This window comes from Suillus clintonianus (assembly GCF_016758775.1).
Source record: "Suillus clintonianus strain FC179 chromosome Unknown DEU56scaffold_13, whole genome shotgun sequence".
Lineage (NCBI taxonomy): Eukaryota > Fungi > Basidiomycota > Agaricomycetes > Boletales > Suillaceae > Suillus > Suillus clintonianus.
The window spans coordinates 455,053-482,603 of record NW_024539237.1 but is presented as its reverse complement, the minus strand read 5'-3'; the positions used below and the strand labels follow the sequence as shown (position 1 = coordinate 482,603).

The 27,551-nt window shown below is 49.4% G+C and overlaps 8 protein-coding genes across 8 annotated transcripts; 3 read left to right on the top strand and 5 right to left on the bottom strand.

The window, feature by feature from the left end:
- Positions 1-228: 228 nt before the first annotated feature.
- DEU56DRAFT_109949 (CHAT domain-containing protein) lies at positions 229-2,787 on the bottom strand. Its single transcript, XM_041344595.1, has 2 exons — positions 2,565-2,787; positions 229-2,508 (listed from the first exon to the last, which is right to left on the bottom strand). Exon 2 carries the CDS (start codon positions 2,445-2,447, stop codon positions 414-416), a length of 2,034 nt encoding a protein of 677 aa, XP_041212062.1. The 5' UTR covers positions 2,448-2,508; positions 2,565-2,787; the 3' UTR covers positions 229-413.
- A 1,116-nt stretch (positions 2,788-3,903) lies between these two features.
- Positions 3,904-4,811, bottom strand: DEU56DRAFT_882133 (uncharacterized protein). Its single transcript, XM_041356119.1, has 3 exons — positions 4,479-4,811; positions 4,363-4,427; positions 3,904-4,306 (listed from the first exon to the last, which is right to left on the bottom strand). The coding sequence occupies exons 1-3, from the start codon at positions 4,615-4,617 to the stop codon at positions 4,172-4,174; spliced, it is 339 nt and encodes a 112-aa protein (XP_041212061.1). The 5' UTR covers positions 4,618-4,811; the 3' UTR covers positions 3,904-4,171.
- Positions 4,812-4,833: 22 nt separating this feature from the next.
- On the top strand, positions 4,834-6,180 carry DEU56DRAFT_784091 (acyltransferase-domain-containing protein). Its single transcript, XM_041352194.1, has 7 exons — positions 4,834-5,058; positions 5,115-5,133; positions 5,192-5,296; positions 5,357-5,468; positions 5,518-5,609; positions 5,663-5,721; positions 5,772-6,180. Exons 1-7 carry the CDS (start codon positions 4,896-4,898, stop codon positions 6,158-6,160), a joined length of 939 nt encoding a protein of 312 aa, XP_041212060.1. The 5' UTR covers positions 4,834-4,895; the 3' UTR covers positions 6,161-6,180.
- On the bottom strand, positions 6,181-8,856 carry DEU56DRAFT_784078 (uncharacterized protein). Its single transcript, XM_041352193.1, has 12 exons — positions 8,749-8,856; positions 8,130-8,689; positions 7,984-8,067; positions 7,822-7,933; positions 7,726-7,770; positions 7,639-7,667; positions 7,456-7,579; positions 7,243-7,401; positions 6,998-7,190; positions 6,662-6,950; positions 6,491-6,606; positions 6,181-6,442 (listed from the first exon to the last, which is right to left on the bottom strand). Exons 2-12 carry the CDS (start codon positions 8,380-8,382, stop codon positions 6,353-6,355), a joined length of 1,494 nt encoding a protein of 497 aa, XP_041212059.1. The 5' UTR covers positions 8,383-8,689; positions 8,749-8,856; the 3' UTR covers positions 6,181-6,352.
- Positions 8,857-9,805: 949 nt separating this feature from the next.
- On the top strand, positions 9,806-17,270 carry DEU56DRAFT_909428 (transcription factor/nuclear export subunit protein 2-domain-containing protein; the record flags this gene model as incomplete). Its single annotated transcript, XM_041357102.1, has 22 exons — positions 9,806-9,870; positions 9,926-10,373; positions 10,424-10,551; positions 10,607-11,114; positions 11,165-11,263; positions 11,313-11,972; positions 12,023-12,563; positions 12,614-13,026; positions 13,076-13,249; positions 13,299-13,541; positions 13,594-13,673; positions 13,722-14,023; positions 14,072-14,232; positions 14,283-14,346; positions 14,398-14,621; positions 14,676-14,860; positions 14,908-14,971; positions 15,024-15,229; positions 15,295-16,444; positions 16,498-16,656; positions 16,709-17,036; positions 17,086-17,270. 22 exons carry the CDS (start codon positions 9,806-9,808, stop codon positions 17,268-17,270), a joined length of 6,387 nt encoding a protein of 2,128 aa, XP_041212058.1.
- DEU56DRAFT_109573 (uncharacterized protein) lies at positions 17,264-18,925 on the bottom strand. Its single transcript, XM_041344593.1, has 5 exons — positions 18,322-18,925; positions 18,073-18,267; positions 17,899-18,008; positions 17,661-17,833; positions 17,264-17,606 (listed from the first exon to the last, which is right to left on the bottom strand). Exons 1-5 carry the CDS (start codon positions 18,611-18,613, stop codon positions 17,480-17,482), a joined length of 897 nt encoding a protein of 298 aa, XP_041212057.1. The 5' UTR covers positions 18,614-18,925; the 3' UTR covers positions 17,264-17,479.
- A 1,160-nt stretch (positions 18,926-20,085) lies between these two features.
- Positions 20,086-23,172, top strand: DEU56DRAFT_784049 (P-loop containing nucleoside triphosphate hydrolase protein). The gene is made up of 10 exons (XM_041352192.1): positions 20,086-20,165; positions 20,320-20,931; positions 20,982-21,088; positions 21,138-21,738; positions 21,791-22,038; positions 22,093-22,199; positions 22,255-22,634; positions 22,688-22,765; positions 22,816-22,974; positions 23,032-23,172. The coding sequence occupies exons 2-10, from the start codon at positions 20,569-20,571 to the stop codon at positions 23,110-23,112; spliced, it is 2,124 nt and encodes a 707-aa protein (XP_041212056.1). The 5' UTR covers positions 20,086-20,165; positions 20,320-20,568; the 3' UTR covers positions 23,113-23,172.
- On the bottom strand, positions 23,173-27,301 carry DEU56DRAFT_784040 (uncharacterized protein). Its single transcript, XM_041352191.1, has 9 exons — positions 27,009-27,301; positions 26,597-26,947; positions 26,350-26,538; positions 26,172-26,300; positions 24,549-26,123; positions 24,019-24,492; positions 23,734-23,962; positions 23,498-23,676; positions 23,173-23,440 (listed from the first exon to the last, which is right to left on the bottom strand). Exons 1-9 carry the CDS (start codon positions 27,012-27,014, stop codon positions 23,273-23,275), a joined length of 3,300 nt encoding a protein of 1,099 aa, XP_041212055.1. The 5' UTR covers positions 27,015-27,301; the 3' UTR covers positions 23,173-23,272.
- Positions 27,302-27,551: the final 250 nt, after the last annotated feature.

Below are 27,551 nucleotides of genomic sequence, written 5' to 3'. Positions count from 1 at the left end.
CAGTAAGCTATTAATCAATCATCCTCTAAAATCATTGTGCTAAGGAAAATAGTGAAATACGAGTGTGCTACATCGTGATTTGCAACTCCGGGTCATTTTGCAACTCCGGGCCAGAGATAGTAAGGACGAAGCGAAACGTTTGATCCCGCGGAACCAATCCGCGTCGACTCCTTGTGCACGCTCCACTCGAACCCCTTTGATGTTCCACTCTGACTCAGGCTTGTATATTGTATGTTTGACAAAGCATGTATAATCATTCAATGGATCGGTGTTTCCAGTACTAGTATACAACAGGGAAAAAGAGTATCGTGCAGACATGATTTGAATAACTGGGATCTAGGTGGGACAACAGGGCAATAAAAGCAATCAGGATAACATAGCATAGAATGCAATAACACGACGAATCAATCAAACTAGACACCTATGTGAACAAACACGATCTGTTGTTCTAGTGGAATCTTCTTGTGCAACGATTTCAAAGCCTTGTGCAACGCTACCGCAGCCCGTGTGCAGTCCAATCTCCTTGAGCCATCGACCAGTTTGCGGTAAAAAACGGACACAACCTGTTGTGCAACCTCATCGTCGACAGACCACATGGAACCTATCACACTGCGAAATCCAGAGAATTGCATCGCCGCAGCGAGATGTATCGCCTCGTCGGGACTCTTCTCATGGCCCACGGTAGTGTGGCAAGCCGATAAGAATGCAAACTCCATGTTCTGCCAGTTGGAACGGATGATTTCCTTGATCATCAACGGCCCATCGCGCATTGCGAAGGAAGAGTCGAACGATTGCGTCCGATGTGGCATTCCATGGCAAGCTAGATGGAGCCACTGATTATGATTTAGTGCATCAAGTGCACCCTGGATTGTTGCGTCGTTATCCTCGAGTGATGTGAAAGAGACCACGGGCCCAAGACACCGAGCGACGATGGCTAACTCGGGAGCGACATGACGGAGTTCCTTCCCTCTGTCCGGATTCGCTTGACCGATAGCAACAAAATGTTGTGTGGACACCTCTTGAGAAACTCGCTGTCTCGCCCGAATGAGTGTCGCCAAAGTGGGGGTGTAAGAGGAGATATAAATGTGAGAAAAGTTGTTTTTGTTCTTCTCGTACGGTCCTGCTGCATGTAGAGGAAGAAGCGTGAACTCAGCAGTGGGGCACCACCAGATACGCGAGCCATGGTTAATTTTAGACGCCCTAAGAGCTCGGACCACGGGATCAACAACACAATCCCAAAGCTTGCGGAGGATGCTGACAAGTTTGTTTTGACGATCAGAAGAACCAAATTGCTCTGCGAGGGACTGAAACTCCGAAGACAACTCGTAGACTTCAGTCTGCGGGATATCGAGTGGAACGTGGACAGGATCTTGTGCACTGAAGACAATCAAGGCGTCACAGCCATACTGGCTTGCATTGACGATAATGACAGGGCCTTCTTCAGCAGCCTTCTGTAGGTCGGAGAAAAGGGGAGGCAGGAGAAACCGAGAAAAGTCAGGCAGCATGCGGATGCGGGAGACGACATCATTCCATTGCATGGTCAGTTGTCGGATTTGTGGGGACTGCTCTTCAGTAGACCGATCAAGCGCGCTACGAAGGCCAAAGCTCAGCTGCTTGAACTCATTCTCCAAGGCTGCGCCGGTGTCACCGGACAGGGAAAGTTCATCGAGCGGTGAGCGTAAGCGTGCCAACTTGGTCCAGAATACGGCACGGCCTTGCTCCACCAATTCCATCGCAGTTTTCAGTGCACCATGACGAACACTGCACGAGAAAGCGTCCATGGCAAGTGAAGCTGTGGCCATCCTGACGACATCAAATAGATGTGGGGAAGACGGCAACATAGCAACATGCTGATCTAGGAATTTCAACGCAGTTTGATAGGCAAGTAATGCAGAGTCATGGTTCGTCTCTTCGGCAGAGGTGGCCCATGACTTGGCAGCAGTAAGATCCCTACGGGAGACTGCATGAGATAGGTAGGAGAGTTGCACATACAGCCGAAATGCTTCATCACGGTCAGACGGGACACCTCGCTGCTCGAATCTGTTACGAAGGCTCAGAGCAAGATTATCGAGAGACCCTGATCGATTAGAATGACCGGGGGGACGAAGGAGTAGTGCAGCCCGATAGAGCTCGATGGCCTCATCAAGGTCAGACGGGACGCTTCGCTGCTTGAATCTGTTTTGAAGGCTGTTGGCAAGATTGTTGAGAGACGTTGATCGATCAGAATGACCGGGGGGACGAAGGAGTAGTGCAGCCCGATGGAGCTCGATGGCCTCATCAAGGTCAGACGGGACACCCCGCTGCTCGAATCTGTTTTGAAGGCCGGTGGCAAGATTGTAGAGAGACACTGATCGATTAGAATGACCGGGGGGACAGCCCTGCAAGGCCGCTCGACACTTTTGCACCCTGTCTGCTATGCTATCATGATCAGTTACGAGGACTGTCATTGGTCAAGAACACAGGGAGGATGAAGCCGAAGAGCGCCGTGGCAATTTGGCGAAGACAACCCTGTGCCTTTCATGAGTATGAAATCTAGGCGGATATGTTCGAATTGCAATACGCACGCACATAGAAATTCGAGCACTGACACCCGGAGAAGAAATGAGCGCTGAACTTGTATATGTAGTAAGAACTAGTAGTAGCAGTGAGGGCCTGAGGCCTGAGAGCATCAGTGAATTCACGAGTCCATGAAATTGTAGCCGTGTGAACTATAGAAGAATACAGGAAAAGGAATATCGCAGTGAGATTGACGCTAAAACTGAGCAGAATATGGTAGGAAGCTTCGTGACGAGACAACGAAATGTCTGTCTTGTTCAGTAGTTAGATGACATTCAGACTGTGTGATCAGGGCTCAAAGTACATGAGGAGAGAGCATGAGCATGACAATATGCTCACGGAATCATGACGCGAGGCTTCTTCGCATCACCCGTCTCGCCCGCATCAGTAAGATCTTCTTTGTCGGAATCTAAGCCAGGTGCAGCTAGCGCGGGAGTGGCCTTCTTCTTGCGGGCCTTCGGAACAACAGATTTTGCAGATGTTTGTGATGTCGGCCGTTTGTGTTTTGTCATGGCTCAGGGCAAGTGATCTATAGGCAGTACACGAGGATCAAGCTTCAAGCTTAAGTCCCGTCCTACAGTATAAACAAGACCGCCGTGTGCAATAATGCAATTGGTGCGCAAGTCACGTTGTGTGTATTTCAGAGTCTGACTCACCTTGCCGATTGTTAGTGACCGTTTGACCAGCCGAAATCCATAAAGCTGATTTCATGTTCGAAGAACGAAATTCACGTCCTCCAGCTTTGAACTCCCCTATTAAATATGGGGCCATGGGAGGTATTACTAGACTCGTATTTCGCTCTGACTCGGGAGACGTGACTATCGAGTCGCGCCCTCTGAGACCCAGCTCGATCGTGTTCTTGATCAAAGGCGCATCAATCCCAATGGACGCATTGCCACCAATCCTGTCTCCTTCTGCCCACCCCATCGAAGCAAGCATCCTGAACCCAACATTCGTTTCTCCGATCTTTGGAGCAGCCTACGAACGGAGAATGTAACAGCTGGATTTCATTCAAATTGGAGGAACCCCATACCTTGCCAACTCCATCTCCATCTTTGTGTCGGGGCATCTTATCACTATCAAATCTGCCTCCGCGTCTCATCATGACATTCCTGACTTTATGCTCATCAACAGCACGGGTCTTCGTGGACTTGATGAAAGTGGTATATCTCCAAGCTTCCTTGCCTTTACTCTGCTCTTGAGGTTAAACGAGTTAGCAAGCTCGTGAACTTTCTTTGGACAGAAGGGGCGAAGTATGCTCTCCAGCGGGTCCGATAGGAGTAGTCGTTTTGCGTAGTGTCTGTTAGCCTATCCTGATTTAGGGTCCAATCTCACGCGTTCACCCGCGCCAACTTGAAAGGTCTATTCTGTACATTTATTTTCCACCTGTAATAACCTGCCAGATCGCTGCAAAGTAAAGAGGCAAACAAAGAACACGTATGTTCACAAAGCAAAAAGTCTTGATGGAAGTGCAAAGAGAGGCATGTACACCCAGAAAAGCACGAACAAGGCAGATATCTATAATGGATAAGATGGGTATCACCGAGATATAAATAATGGGCGATAAGGCTCTACAAGACTACAGCCCAAATAAGCGTCAAATGATGTTGGTAGTTTAGTGGTATTGATGTCCAAAGTTTCTTCCAAACCGAACCCAAGACGCGCGCGGGCGAGTGGGTTGGATGAGTCCGAGATTTCGTGATTGGCGTGTGGGCGTCGGGGATCTACGTTTGCGTGTACCAGTCTGAATCTTTTTTTAAAAAAAAAGGTAAGTTGTAAGAAAGCGAACTGAAATAGATTCCTCACTTTATGCCTCAGCATGATAAGTTTGGCCATGCACACTGGAGGGCCCGATTCCCTGAATGGATTGCCTGGGAACATTTAAAAAAGGCAGCCAGCACAAGCTCAAGAGCAAGACTTACGGGACGCGACGAGAGCTAGACCTGCCTCATGGGCGTCAAGGAGGTCGTCGCCAGCCATGATGGACCTTCTGACAGCAGGTGAAAATAGGCATAGCAGGATAATAGCGGAGAGAAAGGTAACGAGAAACATAGAAGACATGACGGGCCTATATTTAATGGAAGGCTGGACAGCGGCGCTAAGCACCAGCAGGGGCTGCGCGAGCGTCGCACGTCGTGAAAGAGAGAGGGAGGAGAATAATAGTAGGCGGGTGGGGGATAACAACCAAAACGGCTTCCATCAACTAAAGACGCTCGAGAACATAATGGATGCTTAGTCAGAACAGAGACGTGTTGTGCCGGCATTATCATCAATGAATCATGATCCATCATTTATTCAGTGCTAACCCTGGCTAGCCTTAGAAGTTCTCAGTGCGCGACATGGCCCACCTGTTGTCAACGGCCACAATCACAGCGACGGGCCTCCTTTGTAAAGCATTTCTCAACTCAGGGCTTTGCTCCATCACCGTTAGCAATCTCCCTATACTATTGAATGCTATACGGAACGATGAACGGCGGCGACATGGGCAGGGAGTGGTAACAGGTGTGTCTCGTAATTCACCGTGGTCAACGTCTACTTATTTATATGTACACGTTGAGTTGCAAACCATATTTCCACGTCTGTCTTTCAAGTTCCTCACGTGAACATTCATGCTGAGACTTGAGTCTGGCCACAGACTAGATGATCCACTCGTATGGGGAACACTCCCAATGGAACTCTTTTTGAACTCGAACACAACACGATGGTCGCTTGGTGCATCAGAAATCATGTTCACTAACCCGTATGTTGTGCGGACATAGTCAGTAACGTGGGCAACTGAATGCAAACTTCGGCCAGGAAGTCTCTTCTCCGCTTTCTTTCGTAAGGGTCAAGTGATAGAAACATTTCGCGGAAATGGAATCTTCCAACCTTCTGTAGATATCGCCATTAAACGGCTTAATGAAGGGCATTGGGTGGGTCCAATGCTAGCCTGATTTCTGTGTCCGCATTAACATCATTCAGGTGCATCTTTTTGGAGAGGGAAAAGTCAATCAACCACTCGACTATCCGCGGACAAACGGAGCCGCTCGCTTGCCGCGGTTTAAGTGGGGAGTGTGAGTCGCTTTTTCACCCTCTTAACATCCAGTTATCACAATCAAACCCCCAGGGGACGAATCCTGATGGAAACTGCAGTTCCCCCTCTCATCATCCCGATGTGGCTCACTGGTATAGCACCTGAAATTTCCAGTGCTCCATCTTTTTTGACGTGATGCTAGGTTTTGACAAATTGATGCCTGAGCACCGCTCGTTTCCTTACAAATACTTCCCAAAATTAGGTATAAAACTTGGTGTGGCGTTTGGCGATCCAATACCGGTCAAGGAAATAATGGCTGCGTTGAGTGCGTTGTCGCGCTCGCATGTGCCCCTTGTCGCGGAAGATGGTGTTGCGTCGAAGCTTGGTGAAGAGTTTCATTCAGGTGGCTGGGTTGGTCGCACAGTCATGCAGGCTGGAGAGCGGTTTGCGCCTGGACGCGATGTGATGAAACGTAAACGCCAGTCTGAGATGGACGCGGTGCGGAGCGATGTGACTGCGATCGTTCAACGAGCGGTGGAAGCTTTGGGTACGCAAGTATCTGATAACCATCTCAACAAGTCTCATTCATAATTAATTAATTCCTGGGCGCTTGATCGTTTACGGAAAAATTATGCATATTGTGACAACAGCAGCCATTTTAGACTTGGGTAACAGATCGTACACTACAATTTGAAAAGAAGGACATGACACCATGGTATATGGGGCGTGATTTGGGATATGGTAATGGGTGAAGAATGCGCATGTGGGTTTGAAACGCAGATTTCATCCACCCTCCACAGTGGCAGACTGTCCCGGACAAAGCACTAAACTGCTCACATCAGATTCTCCCGTGTAGTACCAAGTACAAAGCACCTAAACACTGGATTAAAACCCTGTCATTTCGGGTGGCGAAAAACTCACCATCATGGCATAAAATGTCAACAAAATGAATCCCTCCGCCCAGTTTGTTTTACTGTCGGCAGTCACGAAATTGACAAGGAAGCAGGCCCCTAGAAGTAGTGCGACTTCAAAGAAATCTGATGGGCTCTTCAGCTTTGGAGGGGGATAGCACCATACTCGACATCAACGCACCAAATAGCAAGTTGAAAGGCTTTCCGGTCCACCAGCCAAGCAGAGTTAGGAACGGCATCCAGAGCAAGACGAACTGAATGCTCAAGTCAATGGCTTCAGCTTTGGCCAGAGTATTGGGTGGGTCGGGATCATTGGTCTTGGACCATACCCGGCGAAGGGCCTTCTGTAAAAAGTAGCCTGCTGCAACAGCACCATCTGCCGAGAAGGCAACGCAGGGCAAGACGACCAAGCCAAAAAACTCCGTCGTGATGCCGGATATATGCCTCACAGGCTCGATGCTGTCCACCAACTGCTGAAAGTTAACGAATGTAGACCTGGTCATTCAACGACACTTACCCACTCCGAGGTCACAGCCACGACCGCAATGTTGATGATTAGGAAGAAGATGCAAACCCATTGACTAACCTCGGGCTCCTTGCGCTCTAGTTCTTCCTCGAGTTTCTTGAGCTCGTCGGGTGTCAAAGCATGGTTCATCGAAGTGTTTCCAGCACCAGGAGGATTGTGATAGAAAATGCGCGAACATATGTATCTGACAGTAGGGTTTGCCACAAGGTAGATGCATGAGAAGTAAAGGAGCCTACATAAGAAGGAGCATCACCGCAAGCCCTCTGCTCATGCGCAAAAAATCGGTTTGAGTGGTGGTACCAAGGACCGGGAGATCGCCGTCAGACAATACCGGCGTAGAGGTACTACCACTTATAGCTGCATAGAATGAAGCAGGCAATAACAAGGCCAACACCCTGTGCGGGCAAGCGGTCACTCATAGCTCCACGCGGCAACTATAGAAAACATACCCAACAGTAAGCAAGGTATGGTTGAGTTGTGTGTGCATAGGATGCAGGTCCTGTTCCCAAATTCGAGCACCGCCTGTCAGAAAAGCGGCACCAGGAACAAGGAGGAGGTGCAATAGGACCACACCTGCAAGATGGCATAGTTTGTCAATGCTGGGGGATGTAGCGGATGATTTCGGAGCTTACCAGTAATGGTCGATTGCAGCAGCTTGAGCCTGGTAAAGTATGTTTGAATAACGCCAATGATTGCATGTTAGCCAACGCATAACTTACTCGCACTTGAGCAGCAACATGATAGCGAGGGTCGCCTCAACCGCACTACAATCATCAAGGTGTGAATACGAAGCGAATAAAGGGGGATCGCCCTACTTGTTCAAAGTGATCGTGATCAAGTCACCAAAATCCTTGCCACAATACAGAGCCATCTGTTCACCGCAGTAGTCGAACAAGCACTCGTGCGGGATAATTGACAAGAAACACACTGCATTAGAAAATGAGCGCTGCTCGTGAATCATTCTGAAGAAAACGTACGTGCAAAGACAACGGTGTAACTCAGACGTCCATCGAAATGTGCCCACCATGCTACCGGCGTCAGCAGGAGTAGTAGATTGATCCCTGTGACACTGATGAGCATTCAGACGTATTTAACCTCGTCGCAAAAGGCGGCGCAAACGCACATGAACATCCATATATGTTTTTGATGCTCTTTATGACGCCGACCTTCTTCCTCCCCCGTCCAAGGAAGCGGTGCCAGGTGGTTTTGAGCCGAGGTTTGCCATTGGGGCCTGTCTCGATATCAGGATCAACTGAACCGAAGTCTGTGGATGAGACTGGAATCGGTGAGTGGTGCCCAGTACATTCCTGATGGATGATTGGACTGCCTGTGATGCTGGAGCTTGCTCGAGTATGGGCAACCCTACGCTCTGCCATGGACTACACTAGAAAGGACGTTTTGATGGGGGGAAGGAATTTAATTTGGGCGTAATATTCCTTGTACCTCGTTATAAAGACCCCATGCGTCATGTAGACGCTGGGCTCGCGAAACACTATTACCGGAGAAGACGGGCTTGGCGCGATGGGAACCGGTCGTCCAAGTTTACATGTCCCCTGTCCATGTCACGGTGTATCCCATACACCGGTGTGCAAAGTGGCGAGCCATGACAGTTACGATTAAACACATATCGTGATACGCTCACTATGCGAGCCCTAAGGCCTGAGGGCCCTGCCACGACAAAGCCTATCGTAATGTCGGCTTGTTCCAGCTTGTTCGCCTCCGAAACGATACCTAAGGCGTACCTCCTGTCCGGACTCGGAGCCTGCAGGCGTGCGGCGTGGGTTGCTGAGCTGTGAACAGTGTGAAGCCAAGAAGTTACCCATGATGTGGTCACTAACCTCCCAGGGCGGGCGCTCTAGAACGAAATTAGACTATTGAGAATGGACTTCGAGTACAGCTAGCAGGCTAACTTTCACTCCAACTTCTTGATTGCTACTGTCTATACTGACAACATGATCCGAATTTGCAAAGGCTCCAGCATGCGCGGCCCCATCCAACATTAATATTGTTTCATCCAGTTGCTCGGCGCTCAAAGAAGCACATATCAGCATCGCCTCACTCTATTTTGATGAGCCCAGACCAACCGCTAGTGCAGTTCGCCTTGATTCCGTTGGTCAGAAAATGACACTAACCGAATAATTGCGGCACGAACTTTATGTACGATTCAGATAATCTGCCATAACCATACCAATATAAGACAGTCGGACCTTCCAATTCAGAGGAGATACAAACATACACTGCAGGAGTATTTGAGGTCAAGCACTGCCCTAGTATCACCATCCCTCGGAAGTGCCAGCCGCATTGCACGTGTCTTCGGCTGGGAATATCTGAGTCTCACCAGTTTACTGATGCAGTCGGCGCCCCATCCCTCCGTCAATCCTCACTAGAAGTTTGAAGACGTACGATGGAGTTCCAATAGCGCCATGCTTCCATGTCATCGTGGCCGCCAACGCTGGTGTCCATGACTTGACATCATAATGCGCATCGCATGTTCTTCAAGGGCCCGGGTCCCCTAGGTGACAGCTGACACTCTTGTAGACTGACGATGCAACTAAAAACTCCCGCATTGTTGTTCACCATGCACAGGCAACACAGCATCGTAATGAAAATTGAATGGCAATGCATAACCTTGATCAATAAACGTAATCATGAGTCGTCGTAGCTGTCGATTGTTTGAATCCCAAGGTGTTGACCAATAGACCACAACAACCATCAACAGTACCATAATGGCTCTTGTGCAGTCTAAGGTGGTCTTGTACCGTGTTGTTCCTTCCCATACCCAGTTCGACACTCTGGGCCATGGATGTTGTTACAAAGGTCGAAAGTTGGATTGCTAATTGGAGCACAGAGGGAGAGTCCGAACTGTGCGTAGCTGTCTGCTTATTTTTGTGGCGCCCAACCTGACCCTCGATTCACAAGTCGAAATTTCCTCATTTCACCTCACTCAAATCCTTCCGACCCTATTTGCGCAGAGGCTCTGACGACAGCTTATCACGCCCTTCTTTTGTCCGCTCTCACAACTTGGCAGCCTAAGCATTCCTTAAACGCGCAGGCTCTCGTAGCCTTTATCCAGTCGGTCCTCCTTGCACTTCCGTCCTCCTCCTCGGCACGTGCGGGTCCACCCGTGCATAATGCTGTATTCGGAGAGATTCTTGTGGATGTCCTGTGGTCTACAGATGCTCAGCTGGACGAGTTCTTGGCAGACGCGAAGTCTGCTTTAGTGGGCTCTGAGCAAGCTTCTGGAGGTTATCAAGTAAAGGACACCACGAAGAAAGACACTACAGATGGTGCAGTAAAGGCATCCCGACTGAGGTATCTTGTTGAACAAGACAAGGATACCTTAAGCGAGCTCGTCAAAAGACTCCTGGTAAGTACCATTACACAACTTCACAGCATTCTGAATTTATCCGCAAATAGTTCACTGGCATTGTTGATCTCGCTGTATGTCGAGAGCGCCTTGACTTGTCTTTGCTTGCTAGTGCCGGTCTAGTTTCGGATAGAATGTCGTTTGACAAGAAAGAAATACGAACTCGCACTGGGCTCTTGTGAGTCGAACGTAAACGTTAAATCATTAATGTTCTCTGATTCTCGAACACGTAGCTACAAGCAGAACAAGTTCAACCTTCTACGTGAACAGTCCGAAGGCTACAGCAAACTTTCGGTGGAGCTTACGAGTTCCTTGGGTCCTGCGCACTCACATGCTGATGCTAGGCCGGTGGAAAGCTATGCCTCTATCGAAGACCGTGCGCGCCAAGTTTGGGAAAAGGTCATCAGCCTCATTGGGTATTTCGACCTCGACCCAAATCGCGCTTTGGACATCATCTTGGATGTATTGTCGGTCAACGTGGCAACCCACTACACATTTTTCTTGGCGTTGCTTTCGTTTTCTCCATGGACTGGACTGTATAGACGTCCCGCAATGTCCACTGCTACCCGCATGGCTGTTGATCCCGTTACTGAACTGTTGGGGGATAAGAGCCTGGACGAAGTATTGAAAATCACCGAAGCAAATGCTAGCGATCAGTCGACACCACCATTAGAAAATGATAGTGGCACCGAGTCTCGAGTGCTAGCACAGGTGCTAGGTTTCAAATTCTCCCATTATCAGGTCAGTCTTTTTCGAGGTGAAACGATGCTTGCAATTCACTCGTCATATAGTCCCCAGAGGCCCATGAACCACCCCCGAGGAACCTCTATCTAACTGCTGCCATCTTGATCAGAGAGGGTTTTATTACTGTAGAAGATCTTTACCCTCATGTGAGGACATTTCTGTCAAATGGCTATTGACCTCCTGACAACGCAGCAGCTTACTCCAAGGGACGCGGATATTGAAACATACCACAAGGACTATCTTGCCCAGGTCCAGCAGCGCATTTCTGATGCCAAGATCAGTCAGCTCGCCATGGCAGCTCCTTTGGAGTCTTCCAGCTCCAGCTCGCAGCCTCGTGTGGAACCTACGGAAGTGAAAAAGAGCCTTGAGTTCAAATCTCCCAACCAAGTCGCTGGACTAGTCAATGGCCTTCTCTCTGTGGGAGCTCTACGCCCGGCCATCGCGGTTTTGACGAGGATTCCTTGGCTTGTTGACGCTCACTCCGACTTGGCAGACCTGATGTTAAGGGTTCTGAAGTATTCCATTGCTCCTCTGTATGATGCAACATTCGTCCTCAAGGAACGCAATCCAAGTTTTACGCAACCTCGTGCACGTTTCAGTGCTACTGGAACACTGGCAGTTCCAATTCGTAAATATCAGCTATCGTTAATAGCCCCCACTCCTCCTAGTACTGCGTCAGTCGATTTCGTTTTTTTCTTTCCCGATTGGACCCAGCGCATCCCACTTTGCACTTCTTTTGAGGACATGGTAAACGTGATCGAGCCTTTGATGAGTTTCATTGGGCTGCACGTTTCGCGTGACGCCTTGTTCGTCACGAAGATCACGAGGCTGGGACGCTCACAATTGTTATCCACTGTAAGTTACTCGTTTGCTCGTCTAACCGATCTTAACTCAATCGATCTCAGATTCCATTGGATCCAGTTTCCAGAAAACCGTTAGGTGAACCTGACGCGAGTCATCCCGTCCGGCAATTCTGGTTCAAGCTCCTTCGGTTATACTTCCTTCCTGCGCTCCCTCTCATTCGAGGCAACGCAGTTTGCACTGTTGACATATGGAACGTCATTCGGCAGTACGAGACGACTGCAAGATGGAGATTATACGGGGAATGGAAATCCAGCTACATCTCCCACCCTGAGCTTCGTATTCGACAAGTGCAAGCCGACCGTGAAAGCAAAGGGATTTTGCGACGTCTATCGCATAATACAATCGAGACGCTATCTGGAACAGTGGCGAAACTGGCTCATTCGAATCCTTGTATCTTTTTCACGAACGCCGTCAACCAGATCATGGCATACGACAATCTTGCCAACGTCGTCATACAAGCATTGCGGTATGTCACCAATATGGGATTCGATGTACTTGTGTACGTCATTCTTGAGGCTCTATCAAATCCCAATAAGAACCGTGTCAAGGACGACGGAGTCAACACTTCCGACTGGCTTCAAAGTTTGTTCTATCTGTTTCTTTGTCTTTACTGTCCTTAGCACTTATTTTAGGTTTGGCATCCTTTACTGGCATGCTTTTCCGGCGGTACAGCGCTGACCTATCGCCCTTGCTGAAATACGTGGTTCACCAGTTGTATAATGGCCAGACAACGGAGATTGTTGTACTTCGGGAGTTGATTTGGAAGATGGCAGGGATTGAACCTCTTCCGAGCCTTTCGGACCCGCAGATCGCCGCGATGGCTGGAGGCCCTGCTCTGAGAATTGAAGCCGTCGCCTCAACGACTCGTGGCGCACGCCTCGACCCAGGTGACGCTGTCCTCAAAGGTCCACAACGGCTCGGGAAAACCATGTTAGAGACGAATCTAGCACTAGCTCTCCTTATCCAAGTTGCACAGCAGAGGCAGTCCTGTGTTTTCAAAGCCCCTGATGCTCACTTGAAGTCACTCGCCAGTCTGTTTGATACCGTAAGCTACCTCATCCCATATGCTATACTTGCACTCATCGTCGCTGTAGACTCACGGTGTCCTGCTGCAATATTTGGATCTGCTTACCTCACCAGCTGTAATCTCGCCCAAGGACTATGCAACGAGGATCCTGCCTAGCCTTGCAGATCTAGGGGAGTTGTATGGGATAGCACCTCCTATTTGCATGCAAATTATACGCCCTATGTTGAATGCTACGATACTGGTGAGACAATGCAATCGTTTTTGTGACACACAACTGAGCATTGTTGCAGAGCGCTGCCCAGGAGAAGGAACGACTTGCCAATGAGGAAGCGGAAAAGCGGTTGAAAGCACGTCTCTCTGCGGCAAAGCGCGAGCCTTCTGCCGCGACCCCTAGGGTGGATTCGCCTACTGGAGTAAATGGAGCTAACACTCCACGAGATACTGGCGATCAGAAGCCATCAGCCGACGGTGTACCAGAAGATGCAGCTATGGATGTTGAAGCGACTACATCGGCGACTCCAGCTCCTTCCGAGGTAAGGCGCATTTGACAAAAGGAGAATACTGTTTTCAAGCTTCTCTTTGCAGAGCCCGTGGATACCGGATCTAGAAGCTCTTTTCGACGACGTTAAGCAGATTGCTAAGAACAGTGCTCTTGATGTCATTGGGTAAGTTATTCTTTTCACGAAAAACTTGCGATATTCAAGACTTTGCAGGCCCGGTTTTTACTTGACTTTCTGGCAACTTTCCATGTATGATCTGGCACCACCGGCCGCCCGGTATGATGAGGAGTGTGCCGCTTTACGGACACTGAGTCGTCAAGAGGACTCCAAGTATATTGCGGCTGACCGTTCTGCTGACAGAACGAAAAGGCTATCGGCTGGCTCCCATCGGGCCAAACGGGACAGATACAATGCTTTTGTGAATACTCTTGCTCAGGAGTTCAAAGAACAAACTGCCTCGAGAGTGTTCACGATGAAACGACTGGCCCGAGAAAAGCATCATTGGTTCGCCCACAGTAAGGCTCCTTCAGTCACATCTATCTCAATTCCTGACATCATTCTAGCCGAGCATCGCTCATCGGTCCTTGCTTCTGCAATCATCGAGCACTGCATTCAACCACGATGCCTCCTGTCGCCTATGGATTCAGACTTCTGTGCACAATTCATCAAAGTTATGCATACACAAGGGACTCCAGGGTTCCCTACTCTCGTGGTGTATGACAAGGTAACATCCGTTTCGCTCTGCAATCTACCGCATTCTTACAGTGTTGTTAGTTGCTTGGGGATCACGTGAAGGCGGTTGTCTTTTCCTGCAGCGAATACGAAGCCAAGAACTATGGTAAGCCGTCTACATCTCTTACTCATGACTACCTTTAACAGAAGTTGTTAGGGCGTTTTTTACTAGGCATATTGACGGATCTCTGGAAGTGGGCTCAGGATGAGCAGCTCTTTTTGATGGAGAATCGCACGAAAGTTGGCGGAAAGACTATTCTGCTTCCGGGTTTCCAGCATAGGTGGTCAAGTAAAGACCATGGAAGTATTGTCGCGGACGACCTTCTGTCATGGACCGGGTTCAAGCAGATTCTCCGTAAATGGCATCGAAAGTTGGGACGGGTATGTTTCTGGTAGTCTTCTGATGATCAAGCTGACATCTTATCCCCTTAACAGAGTCTTTTGAGCTGCATTGAGACAACGGAATTCATGCACGTCTACAACGCTATCATTGTGTTGAAAGAGATCCTTCCCGTATTCCCTCTCGCTGCTGTGGGTGACGCTGGACCTGCCATCGACTCCGTAATGGAGAAGTTCCTGGAAAAGGAAGAACGCGGTGACCTCAAGATTCTAGGCCGAGCGTAAGTCTGCTGCTTCAGCTGTCTGGAATCATACTCATGGTCAATAGTTATTCTGCGAGTCTGAAGAAGCGAGAGCCATTCTGGGCAGTTCCAAAGTCACTTGCAGCCAAGGTACCATTGAACTGTTTGCAAAGAAAACCTTTTTAACCTTCGTTCTAAATAGTCTAATGGAGATCCTATGTCGCCAAAGCCAGCGAATTCAGCGGGTATTCTTCCTGAGAAACAAGCTCGCACTCCCATTCCCCTCAATGGTGCTGCAACACCTGTAGCAGATCGAACTAGCACTCCAGTCCCCACCTTACTTCGTGCGAATGGAGCGGCTTCACAAGCTGTCGTTGATCGACCCACCACACCAGCAACGTCTACCAGGTTAGCCATTGACAGGCATGTACAGATTTTCATCCTATCGTACTGGTTGCTCATCGCATGCGTAGCATCCCACGGCCAGAGAAAGTGAGACGAATACGGCCCGAGAAGGGTAGTGAATCCCCAGCTCCTGATGGTGATGCCAAGGGTGTTGCAAAGTCCGACTCGATGGACGTTGACACGCCTCTGAATGAACAGAAATCGACACATGTTTCCATCCCCGATCATATTCTTCGCCCTACCCCTCGTCTTCATCAAGGTTCCTCCCAAAATGCCCTTCCGTCAACTCCGGCCACCATGGCTAAGGATGCATCCAGACTTCAGCGGCCACCGTCATCGAGTTCTGCCCCGAATACATGGGAATCCCCACACTCACCACGTCCTAGATCTGATGAAAAGCAAACACAACCGTCCTCAAGTGAGGCTATGCCACCGCCATCTGCTCCAAGCCAGACACTCTCGGCGCAAGAGCTGCGCGAAACTGCCAAACAGAGTATTGGCAATCGCCCACCAGATCGGGCCGATGATAAGCGATCTCAACCTGGTTCTGGTGCACCGTCCCCAAATCCTCGTCGCCGTACTCCTTCTCCTCCACCTCGTCCTGGTACAAGAACTCACAGCATGGAGAGCCGCGCTAGCGGTCGACGTTCTGACCGTGGAAGTGGCGATGGCGATCGTCCTGATGATAGGCCATCTGATCGTGAGGCTCGGCTGGAGCCTCGTGCACCAACTGGACGTAAAGACGCTGCCACGCACCCCCGAAGTGATAGAGGCACCCGAGAGCGAACATCTACTCGAGACAGTGATCGAGACAGAGAGAGTGAAAGAGACAGAGACTCTCGCCGGGACAGACATGCTGAAAGGGACCGCGACAGAGACAGAGAGAAGGAGCGGGATCGGGACAGGGAGAGAGACAGGGAGAGAGATAGAGACAAGGACAAGGATAAGGACAAAGACCGCGATCGTCGTGACCGAGACAGAGAGCGTGATAGAGATCGCGACCGTGATCGTGACCGTCACCGCCGAGATGAGAAGGATCGTGACAGAGATTCAAGGAAAGATCGCGAGACTTCTGGCCGTGGTCCTACTTCCACAGCAGTTGCCACTGCCCTGGACACTCGTAATTTGCCCACTCGTCCTGATCCCACAAGGCACAGTAGCCGAACACAAGTGGGCGATGATGGACTCGGAAAGAGGAGGCGTCCTACTGACGACGAGGTACTATTAACCTCACCCTGGTCATTGTTACGCAAGTGCTTACCTTTTTGTAGGCTGACCGTAATACCAAGAGGAGCTCCCGTAAGGAGGGACACCGTGAAGATCGCACCCGCAGGTCAGAGAAAGAGAGTCACGACCGACTTCGAGAATCTGATCGGCGTCGGGAGCGAGAAGCACCTGAAGCTGAAGTACGCCACCCTATATCTGACCGAGTACGTCGCTTTCGTACTTTCCACCATCATGTTGCTCACGATGCGGCCTTAGCCTGGCGAGAAGCGATTACCAGAAGGTCCTAAAAATTTACCTCCTAGTACACCCTCTGCACCACGGGCGATGGCATCTGGGGATGCGTCTAGAGCTAAACCTGATATTCCTACTAGCCGGAGTGGTGGGGATTGGAAGAGTCAGCGTGACCACGGCTCACACACGTTCCCGGCCTCCACCAGCGGCGGGCTGAACCAGGATGTGGCTCCAAGTTTACGTTCGCGCATCGGCGACAAAGAGCCTCCCCGCACAGCTCCGCAGGCACCATACCGCTCTGAAGTTCCACATAAGGACGATGACCGCGATAACAGGAAACGAACTCTAGCAGGTATGCGATCATCTTGGATTCAACGTAATCATAACTCACTCTAATGAAGATCGCGATAAAGATGTCGGTGAAGCCACCATCTCAGCTGCAGGAGAACTCTCGTTACAGCCCCCCAAACGACCACGAATCAATCGCAATCGGTACAACCCCCATGCCCTCCAGGCTCACGGTTTAGCCAAAAGGACCTTGCCTATAGATCCACAAGCTGGGGATAAGTCTCGATCAACACGTTAGCGCGATGTGACTTCACTCCAGTTTACATTGCTACTTGAGTTCTGCAGTATATATCGTTACATTACATAGTACACCAATGGCTGATGATGCTCCATTCTACGCAAGTCATGGATTATTAAATGGGTATATAGCTGAGATGAATGAGTGACTCCGAGTTGAATCGATAATATTACGAGTTGAATCGCGCGTTAGGTAGCAAATAACTGTGGTCATCTTTTAATCAAGGTAAGGAATTCCTCTCGAGTCTTTTGCTGAGTTCGGAAACAGCCCAGCATGCAGGAAGTGACGGTGATGGAACCCGGTTTCTGTACACCACGCATGGTCATGCACATATGGCTAGATAGAACCGAAACTGTAAGGATAAGACTGTCAGGCGTCGTAAACACTTACGTTGCTTCCATAACGACTGCGACTCCGCGGGGCTTAATTGCCTCCTGAACGGCGATAGCAATCTGTTTAGTCAACCGCTCTTGAACCTGCAGACGACGACTGAAAGTTTCGGCAATGCGCGCAAGCTTGGAAAGTCCAAGCACTAGCTGATTTGGGATGTACGCGATAGCGACCTATGGATAATTCCGAGTGTGATTGATGAATGTCAGTGGCACGCGTAATCTCGGAGGCCACATACTTTTCCTGTAAAAGGGACCAAATGATGTTCACAAAGGCTGGAAATATCGATTTCACGAACTAGAACCATTTCATCGTGGTCTTCTGCGAACACAGCATCGTTGATTACATCTATGAAGGCGGAAATGAGATAATGAAAACGACGGGATTACATCAAAGATAAGCTGAGCCTCACCTGCTAATCGCTCTTCGTATCCCCGAGTCATCCACATAATGGCTTGAGCGTACCTCTCCGGCGTCTTCAACAAGCCTTCCCGGTTGGGGTCTTCTCCAATACATTCAAGGATAGTCCGTACCGCAGAGACCATCATTGTCTCACGCGCGGTGCGCTCTGTTGTGGTCTCATGCAGCCGAGACACGGTGGATTTTGCTGTCAGAAAAATGAGTATCATTCAGATGTCATTCGAGTCTGATTGAGCCGTACCGGGCCATCCAAGACCATGGGGGTCAAGAAGTGGGCTGCCTCTCTCGATAGGGTTAGAGGCCAAGGTGAGAGGTGTCGACATACCCGAAGCAGGTCGAAAGCCATACCCCTCTGGTGCTTGACGCCAATTGGGACGTGACGCATTGGCTGATGAAGATGCCAAGGTAGGTTCGGTATCTGGAGTAGGGTCATTCGTAGGTCGTGGGTCCCCGTCCTGGACAGGATCCGCATCAGACTGTTGGAGTTCTAGTTGTCGTAAACCACTTGACAAGAGCTCGACGTGAGATGTCATTTTAACCGAAAGGGTTGTCCAGAGGCCTGCTCGACGTCAAGAAGATAAAAAATACAAGTGGATCTTTGGATCCTTATCGCTTAGCGAGACGTTGGACTGGGCCGTTGCTCCCAGATTTTCTGAGAGTGCGAACGCGCCCGGCAAATTTGGCGGCGAACGCTGTCACAGGACCCCGGCTGCTGCCTGTGACACATGTCCGCACATTTGGTTCCGACGCAAAGGCTCGGGCAGGCAGGCGCCATGAGGGGCAAAGTGTTTCGGACATGTTTGAAAGCGGTCAATGATCTAACTAAAGATTGATGCTACACAAATCCGGATGACAAGTTAGGATCATGGGGAGGGTGCAGATTCAAATTGTGATCAAGGCAAAACGGTCACATGATGGCCCTTGTGGCCAGTGTACCTAGGTGTACCTCGACATTCAACGATGCCGCGTCCAGAGAAAATAAAACCCAATCTGGTACTTCAGCAAATCAACAGGCCGCCGCGGGCTTTTCGACGTTCTGTATGTAAGTCCGTAAAACATTGATTTTATGTTGACATACCGGTGGGAAGCTCCTGGACGGTGGCAGTACGAGAAACTGACATCACAAATCAGCGCACAAGCGGTCCCGGAAGAAGCGCAGGTCTGTCTAGATACGCCAGTAAGAGAGCGACGAGTTAGGATCAAGAAGATAGAGAAATAAAGCAAATCACCTGAATAAAGACTCGTATGCTAGTCAACAAAGAGACACTGGCAGCGAACGTGCTGTCATGTCGGGTACCTTGATCAAACCGCTGCCGATAAGTGTTCTTTTTGTGCAGGCGCTTGACCAAGATAGCAACCCTGAGAGCACTGCATGATAAGTGGATAACATAGTCCGAGCGCTAATAGCGGATATAACTATATGTCATAGATATTGCGCCTTGCGATACCTAGCTGCGAGTCGCTGAGAGCAATTAAATAAACACGTACGGTGATATGAAGACGTGGCACAACTGGGATGTATTTCCCCAGAGATGATGATGGTAGCTGCAGGCTATGCGGGAGTTGTAGCATCGTCATCATGGGCGCGGCAGGTGCATTTGCAGTTGTCCAGCGTTCACTGGTGGGTCGAAGTCGCCACGTCGATTATGCATGAGAAATTTGAGCATCGAATCGATAGTCGAAGACGTGTTGGATTTCATATGAGTGGATACTTGAATATAGTTACCGTCAGTAGACCGTCAGTTTAATGTGTGACATCCCAGCAGCCTCTCGCAGTCATCAATTCATGTATTGAACGGTCATGAACGTCGGTCAACCAACCTCAGCCTACAATTGAGATATGATCACCGTCACATCGGGCGACCCATCATGATACGACGGATAGACCATGTCTAGAGTGCCACGGGTTTACGGGCGGCGTGGAGAAGCCGGGGTCCTGTATAGACTCTCTAGGTCCTTGTTGTCACCCAAAAGCGGCTACTTGAAAGGAAAGAAAAAAAAAAGTGTTTGGTCTTGGTTTAGCCAGCAGCTAGGCTCGAGCAAACCGGAGGGAGTCCCATACTCCTCTAGAGCTTGCCGTTACTAGTAAGTAGTTGGGGATCTTCCTTGCCAATTCTGCGGCAACTCACTCGCGTTCTGTCATGTTCCTTTATTGTCGTGTACGAATTCTTATTCGCCCTCCTGAATCCTCACGCAATGATTTATGCCACCCTCTTTCATTCCTAAATCGTCCCTAAAGTTTCATAAACCTTGTGTCTTCTGTTTTCTTCTCACTAGCTCCATGTCCCGGGACAGGTCTGCCAAACTCGTCTTGCACCGCTGGTGAAATATCACCTCGGATCTCATCAAAGTAAGACGACATACTGCTTGTAGCGGAACAAAAAGCTTTGACGTGAACCACCGAAAAGCTGTGACCCGGGACTCTTCATAAACCGGGCGCTGTTTCCGGAATGGTTTCGTGGTTTACCGTCCGTGTTCACCGTTGAGAATGTGTCAAGGGTTGAAGCCTCGCGGCCTATGCTCATCATCACAATTCAACAATGCCAATCGCGTACGCCTCCACTCAAAGCAAACGCCCTTAACGTCATGCCGCTGCATTCACAAGGCCTGGCTGGCCTCTCGCGTCATTCCTCGCCGTAGAGGATCCTACCTCATGCCCGGCGCACATCGTCAATTCAACGAGGAAAACATTAGATTGGCTGTCACAATCACTCGTGGCTGCGTTTTTGACTTGTTCAGAGTCCTTTGGAGTCTGCATCCAGTTCGCACTACCCTCATGATGATCATAAACGTGGTTCGAGGCATGTTTCCTGCATTCAGGGGCTATTCACAAGCAATGATTGTCGATGAGGTTGGTGAACCTCGCATGTTTCTTTTCGTGTTTCTAACCTCGTCCCAAAGTTGCAAAATCTAATCTCGTCTGGTTGCTTCACTTGGTCGCGCCTACTGAAGCTGCTGGTCGCGGAAATATGCCGAAGAGCGGTTGAAACAGCGGTCGACTCCTTTGCGTAAGCTCATATCTTCAGACTGCGGAAAAAATTTCATACATAAAAATAGTTCCGCAAATGAGACCGTTGTTCATGATTCAGTGCGCTTTTTCGTGGAATATCAGCAGATTGCACAACGTTTGAGGCTCGACATCCCGACACTCGCGGATCCTGTCGTGAGGGACTGTCTCCAAGAGTCCGATCTCTTTGTCAGATCATTTAACGGCATGGGCGGGTTTGGACTACTTTCGCCATTTGACTTTGTTCAGATTCTAGCGCAAATATCGGAGCTTGCATCGTATCTTTGGGTGTTGTTGGCCTTAACAGGTGGCTCTACACATATGGGTGCTTTATTGCTATCCCTACTTTCCGCTCTATTCCCCCTTTTCTTGAACCGCTGCGGACTCGCTCCTTCACATCCTGACCTGGCTTATACAAGCAAGGAGGCTCGCACTGCGGAACGCCAGGAGAAGCTCCGAAATTTGGCCTATAATGACACACATCGGCCGGAGGTCCTGCTCTTTGGGCTTGGACCATGGATACTGCATTCCTGGGCAAATGCTCGCAAGTCAATGATGTATGACGAGCAATTGTCGCCACGAAATCAGCCCACATTGTCACAAATACTGCACCAGATAAATGTATCCGACCTGCTGTTCGCCCTCCAGAATGTGAGTAGTCACTCTTTCCATGGTCACGCAAGAAGTGTAAATATTTTTGTAGATTCCTATGTTTCTGATGTTTCAGTCCTCTTCTGCGTTACTGGGATCACTGGCGTTGTATCGGAGCTCCATTCAGTCGGTGGTCTATACTGTTGGAAACCTGGTCAATACGGTTCGCATGGCATTCCAAGGAATATTTTTTATGGGTGCCTTTTGCGCCGCCATGAACATCGAACCTCGACTGACACCTCCGAGCGAAGACGCAGAAATGTTTCCTAATCTAACCAATGGCATGAAAATTGAAGCAAGGTACTTGAATTTGTCTGTCTTTCCATGTTTGTTGACCCCCTATTTCCGCAACAGACATCTATCATATACGTATCCAGGGAGCAAAGAGCCATCACTAAAAGATGTCACCTTTAGTCTAGAAGCTGGTGAAAGTCTTGCAATAGTCGGGTACAATGGCTCGGGCAAGTTTCGCCATACACTTCATTCATTTTCATGCACTTATCAGAAGGTGGCCAGGGAAATCCACACTTGCCAAGGTGCTGCTGCGAATTATAGATTTCGACCAGGGCGATCTCCTTGTCAACGGTGTGGACATTCGTCGGTTAACTCCGAGCGATTACCACCAGCATGTTACGACCGTTTTCCAGGGTTTCTCTAAATACAGTTCAACCGTCAGAGAAAACGTTGGATTGGGCTGTGTTCAAAATATGCAGTCGCCCGAGGCCATTGAGCGTGCCATGCGTCTCGGTGGTTCAGATGCATTTGTGGGCGCATTGCCGAACGGAATGAAAACCAAGCTAGATGCCTCGGGTTTTGAGTTCATGCCGTACTCACCAGCATCAGGTTCATGTCATGGTATGTCCTCGCGGTTGCAGCATGGCTTGTCTGGTGGCGAGGTAAGTTCGCCTATTGCCATACATACATTTTGTTGAACTGAGTGTATTCTCAGTGGCAGAGAATAGCAATTTCTCGTGCATTCATGCGAGCAGATCGACCAGAAGTTGATCTTTTGCTGTTCGATGAACCTGTGAGTGTGTTATCCCTTCCACACTGTTCACTACTCATTTCCGTGGGTAGACGTCATCATTGGACGGTTGTGCTCAGAATCACATTTTTGACACTATCGACAAAGTCTCTCGCTCCCCGCAAGGCGAAAAAATCAAAACAGTGATTTTCATCACTCATCGTCTGTCAACCGCCCGGCGGGCGGATAAAATCGCAATGATGGAAAATGGTGTAAGTCAATCACCGCGTGGCGAGTCTCACGACCTAACGCCCCTTTATCGTGTGCAGACAATAACTGAGTTCGGGAGTCATGATGACCTATTGAAAAAAGGCGGTTCATATGCCACTTTATACGAAGCATCCGTTTAAATCGGTAGACGCTCGATGTTCTTCCCTTCTCACCCATACATTCTTCCAGATGAACTATTTTGCATACTTCATAGACTGCCATTTCGAACGATGCTAATGAGTTTACTTACACATGTGGAGCTGTTAATGTACCTCTATAGAAATTAGATATGGCTGTGCATCAAAATTGATCGCTCGTAGAGTGGTCCATGTATACTACGATGCCATCATGAATGTATGCGTCCACATTTTTACCTTCCGGTGGCTCAGCGGAGGCCAGCGGACTGTCGCAAAAACCAACTACAAGGCCAGCGTCCCTGATTCCTTGAATCAGCGATGGAACCTGCAACTTGAATTACATCAGGAGGGTGAGAGAAGCTTAGGCGCCACGTAGTTGGTATCTCACCAATAATTTCGGATCGAAGAAAACACCCAAAAGGTTATTTCGCTTTGCAAAGTCGACGCCAGCAGCTACGCTGGATGACCAATAATGACATCCGGAACTTATATCATCAGCATGGTATCTCGTCGACGCTCGTTGCCCCATGTCAATTTGGCCGCATTGAGATGAAAAGAACACCGGATCTGGTCATACAGTAAGATAAGATCTGATTCCACGATGCGAGTCGGGGAAGCACTGACAATTTGGTTGTTTCCAATTCAGTGCTACACAGACTTGTGGCGAAAATGAAGTGAAGGCAATGCGGCGGCGAGCAAACGCTCCACCTAAAGCCGAAGAAGTCTGCCGGATCGTGCGCAGCACACAATCGACAGCTTCATTCAGGTCCACTTCGTATCTGATGGAACCGCGGTCTCGACGCCTGGAAGGCAAAGCCAACTCTAACGTAAGGCCGAGGTGCGTAGGAAAAGCCTGTAAAGCAAATTCTTTCAAAGAAACGATCAGATGTTACAAGATTGAGCCCAAACCTGCATGACGTCCGCAAGAGTGACCATACAGTGTGATAGCATTCTGGACCATTCTTGCACAGACACAGCTTTTCTAAACGACTTATCATCGCGCTCCAAACGACTCGCCAAGGCCTGGAATTGTTCCAGAGTGATATCGGAAACACCAAGGTCAAAAGAGGCTTCCGGAAGAAGACAGTCGCTGAATATTACAGGGTGCAGGTCACGGGTAACTTGCACGGTGATATGCACGTGATTCCCGATCAAAGATGATAAGGTTAATGTGTGCAACGGGGGGGCGGCGTTCGAATGTATCGAGGGTGACGTATACGTAGAATCAAATGAGCTGGGAGATTGCTGCCACGGCAATGATGTCTGCGAATTGGAAGGTGTGCTTCTGGGTATTGCCATTGATTTCCAGTAGGTTTCCACCGCTCCGCCCACTTCCAAAGTGACACCTTGAAATGGCGTTATGACATTGATTGAGACAGTAACCTAAAATGAATAGTCAATTGAGCGTCTAGCGAGATCAACTGTTAAGTTAAGCCTACTTCTCCGATACTATGAAGACGAGTGTCAAGGATAGGAAGTGTTACATCTGATACGCCATTTCTGCCTTGGAAAACGGATGGATGCGCAATCGCACGCCCGATCGTTTTGGTTCCGAAATTGGGGTATATCGAAAATTCCAAGCTCAACCCCTTCAGTGACGGGGATTGGAAGACAAACACATCGCAGTCTTCCATTTGAGGCAGTAGGATGCTGTATGGAGCAGCATTGACACCAGGACCAGCGGTAATTACCAATTTCAGGGGCTTTGAAGATGGAAGGGACAAATTGGGCGCAATGATAGAACTGGTCAGACGAGGATGGAGTGTTACACCTGCGCCCTGGAAGAAATTATTGTTGACGGTAACTTCGACCAGGTAGTTCCTGTCCAAATAATTATGCCCGTATACGCGATGCGGCATGATCGGGGGAGGAAGTGATAAGGAAGGAATTTGATCAAACTCGGAATCCAATTGCATTTCTGCGTTATTCAGGGGAGACTTGGGGCCAAGGCTAACGATTTCGGTGGCGTGGGGTACCCTCGCCGCAGCTTCGATAAGGATTTCTACGGACTCTCGATGCCCATACCAGGCTGCATAATGAACCGCCTGATGTCCCACTTCATCGGCCAAGTCCATTCGAACACCAGCCTCCAGAAGAACTCGAATGCAAGATGCGCGACCCTGGCGCGCAGCGTGAAAGAGGGGCGTCCACTCGTGGTACTTGTCTGGAGTGTCGCAACCTCCGTGGCCCAGGAGAAGCTTGACGACATCGCCATGACCCTCCCGTGCGGCAAGATGTATAGGGTATTCGCCATTGCTATTTGGCGTGCAACGTGCCCCTCTTTTCAGAAGAAGTGACACGATTTCCAAATGTCCATGCTCACTGGCCAAAGCCAAAGGAACTAGATTGTCGTTCGGCGCAGTGAACGATGGCGAGATGCACTGATCGCAAAGCAGCACTTGTACACAGTCCGAACCCCCTCGAAAGGTGGCATAAACCAGAGGGCTGCAGTTATCCACATCTAGAACGTGTGGGGGTAGGGAAGCTTCCAAAAGCCGCTTGCAGACATGCGCGTACCCATGCATCGCCGCATAATGCATGGCAGACCGACCATAGACATCAAGCTTCTCTGGCCGTGATGACTTCTCCAAGCACATATTGACGAGGCGAAGAGCCCCCGCTGCAGCTGCCTCGTGGATACAAGTTCGCCCGTTGATATCATCGACGAAGTCGAAGTCGAACGGGACCGTGATGCTGGCGAGTACTAAATCCGCTAACTCAGGCGGTGCATCGACGATAACCCTCCACAGCACGCGGGTGACATTGGTTCTGCCACCATTCTGTATACCAAGAAGATCTGAGTGATGAACAAGATCCTTGATAGAGGCTTCATCCGAGTTCTCCACGGCTTTTCGCAAATCATGCTCAAAATCACGGAACGGTCCTGCGTACATATTTTTCTCGATGAAGCTCACGACATCATGGGCAGCCGGACCTTCAAGCTTCAGGCTAGCAGATAGGTCCGTGATGTCTAGGAGACAGGATGCTACAGTGTCGGACAACTCTGATATGAGCTGTCAAATACATTAGAACAATTCATACTAAGCGATTACGTCACTTGCCTGCCTATTGAAGACTGGCTGGACTTCGACCTGCCTGGCAAGGTAGAGCTCCTTCGTTGTTGACCGCGACCTCTTGTCCCATTTCTTCAAAATCTTCCTGAACCCTGTTGCGTTCATTTCGATGAATTGCTGAAAGGAGTTAGTTCGGGTTACATATAACAGTCGTGTGATCAAGTACCTGGAGTTTTCCAAGATCCCTTTCAAGGAGACGGAAGCCCTCCTCAACAGCACTCCACTCGACATGGTTTACAGTGGTTTCCTCAGATGTATCAGGGAGCCCGCGCATTGCTGCGGCACGCCTCTTGGAGAGTAGGGTCTCCAAGCGGAGCTTGAGCTCTGCTTCTTTCTGCAGGTAGAATGTATTGATCTTAGATGACCCGATGACATTAAGCCTCATGTAGTAGACACTTTAGTGACAAACACACCTTCTCCAGTTCGCGTTCCAACTTGAAGAAGAAAGCGGCTTTGTGCGCCTGGAAGTCAGAACCACGATCGTCGTCTTGTTGAAGAGCAGACAATATAGGTGGTTCCTCTGGCTCATCTTGCGTTATCGGTTCAGCGAGATTTGAGGTATCTAGTTGGGCTGAGACTGGGATGGCACTAGTCGGCGCAATAGGATTCAAGATATCGGCCGGGCGGACACCAAGGGCTAATGCAGCTGCTTCGGAGGCAGGTCGATTAGCAGTAAGGGACGAAATGATCTTCTTGAGGAATTTGTAGTCCAGATAGTATGTTGACCATCCAGGGACCTGTTCTGCCTGAATTTGTTTGCCGAACTGTAGATTGCAGCGTCGGTAAGAGCTCTGATTGGGAAAAAGGTTGTTTGGGCAGCCTGACCTTCATAACGGTCGTTTATTGTTCAAGAAAAGGAAAAGGGACTGTAACAAAGTGGTAGTTGGTCAGACCATGATGGTTGTCCCTAGAAGGGTTTCGGACGCTACTGAAACCTTGACTCCCTGAATTTCATGCACGTGCGTTAAAATGCTGCTGCAAAGTGTCAAGATAAATATATGTCGGCGATATCAAGGGTGATCAAGCTGATATCGATAATCTTCTTTGGCAGTTCTCCTGATGGGCGCCGGCGTTCGCGCGATTCACGCTCTTGAATTGTGACGTTATGTAGATCACGGTTCGGAATATACCCTTAGGCATTGACCATGCTTTTGTACATTGATATCTCGCGCCTGGCAGTCAATTCAAGTCGGTGTGTATTGCTTTCGCATTGTGCTATACGCCAATCCAAAGAAGCGCACGATGAGGTTCGTGTCACAGCCTTGTCAACGGTGTATACTCTCAGTGTAGTATTATCATAGTTTTCAAACGACTCCTTTCCGAATTGCGCAGAATTCGACTTGATACACCTTCTGAGGGCGCATATCT

Coding starts and splice junctions, on each gene's coding strand:
- DEU56DRAFT_784078 (XM_041352193.1), bottom strand. CDS start 8,382: ATGGCAGAGCGTAGGGTTGCCCATACTCGAGCAAGCTCCAGCATCACA. Junction 7,771..7,821: donor ATCACGATCACTTTGAACAA/GTAGGGCGATCC, acceptor TGATGATTGTAG/TGCGGTTGAGGCGACCCTCG. Junction 7,191..7,242: donor GCGGTGATGCTCCTTCTTAT/GTAGGCTCCTTT, acceptor CCCTACTGTCAG/ATACATATGTTCGCGCATTT.
- DEU56DRAFT_784040 (XM_041352191.1), bottom strand. Junction 26,539..26,596: donor TGGAACGCGAACTGGAGAAG/GTGTGTTTGTCA, acceptor GGGTCATCTAAG/ATCAATACATTCTACCTGCA. Junction 23,441..23,497: donor TCTTCGATCCGAAATTATTG/GTGAGATACCAA, acceptor ATGTAATTCAAG/TTGCAGGTTCCATCGCTGAT.
- DEU56DRAFT_109949 (XM_041344595.1), bottom strand. CDS start 2,447: ATGACAGTCCTCGTAACTGATCATGATAGCATAGCAGACAGGGTGCAA.
- DEU56DRAFT_882133 (XM_041356119.1), bottom strand. CDS start 4,617: ATGTCTTCTATGTTTCTCGTTACCTTTCTCTCCGCTATTATCCTGCTA. Junction 4,428..4,478: donor TCTAGCTCTCGTCGCGTCCC/GTAAGTCTTGCT, acceptor AAATGTTCCCAG/GCAATCCATTCAGGGAATCG. Junction 4,307..4,362: donor TTATCATGCTGAGGCATAAA/GTGAGGAATCTA, acceptor TTTTAAAAAAAG/ATTCAGACTGGTACACGCAA.
- DEU56DRAFT_109573 (XM_041344593.1), bottom strand. CDS start 18,613: ATGACATCTCACGTCGAGCTCTTGTCAAGTGGTTTACGACAACTAGAA. Junction 18,009..18,072: donor ATACGAAGAGCGATTAGCAG/GTGAGGCTCAGC, acceptor CCGCCTTCATAG/ATGTAATCAACGATGCTGTG. Junction 17,834..17,898: donor TGGTCCCTTTTACAGGAAAA/GTATGTGGCCTC, acceptor AATTATCCATAG/GTCGCTATCGCGTACATCCC.
- DEU56DRAFT_784049 (XM_041352192.1), top strand. CDS start 20,569: ATGTGTCAAGGGTTGAAGCCTCGCGGCCTATGCTCATCATCACAATTC. Junction 20,932..20,981: donor AAGCAATGATTGTCGATGAG/GTTGGTGAACCT, acceptor CTCGTCCCAAAG/TTGCAAAATCTAATCTCGTC. Junction 21,089..21,137: donor ACAGCGGTCGACTCCTTTGC/GTAAGCTCATAT, acceptor ACATAAAAATAG/TTCCGCAAATGAGACCGTTG.
- DEU56DRAFT_784091 (XM_041352194.1), top strand. CDS start 4,896: ATGGCCCACCTGTTGTCAACGGCCACAATCACAGCGACGGGCCTCCTT. Junction 5,297..5,356: donor GAAATCATGTTCACTAACCC/GTATGTTGTGCG, acceptor TCGGCCAGGAAG/TCTCTTCTCCGCTTTCTTTC. Junction 5,469..5,517: donor GGCTTAATGAAGGGCATTGG/GTGGGTCCAATG, acceptor AACATCATTCAG/GTGCATCTTTTTGGAGAGGG.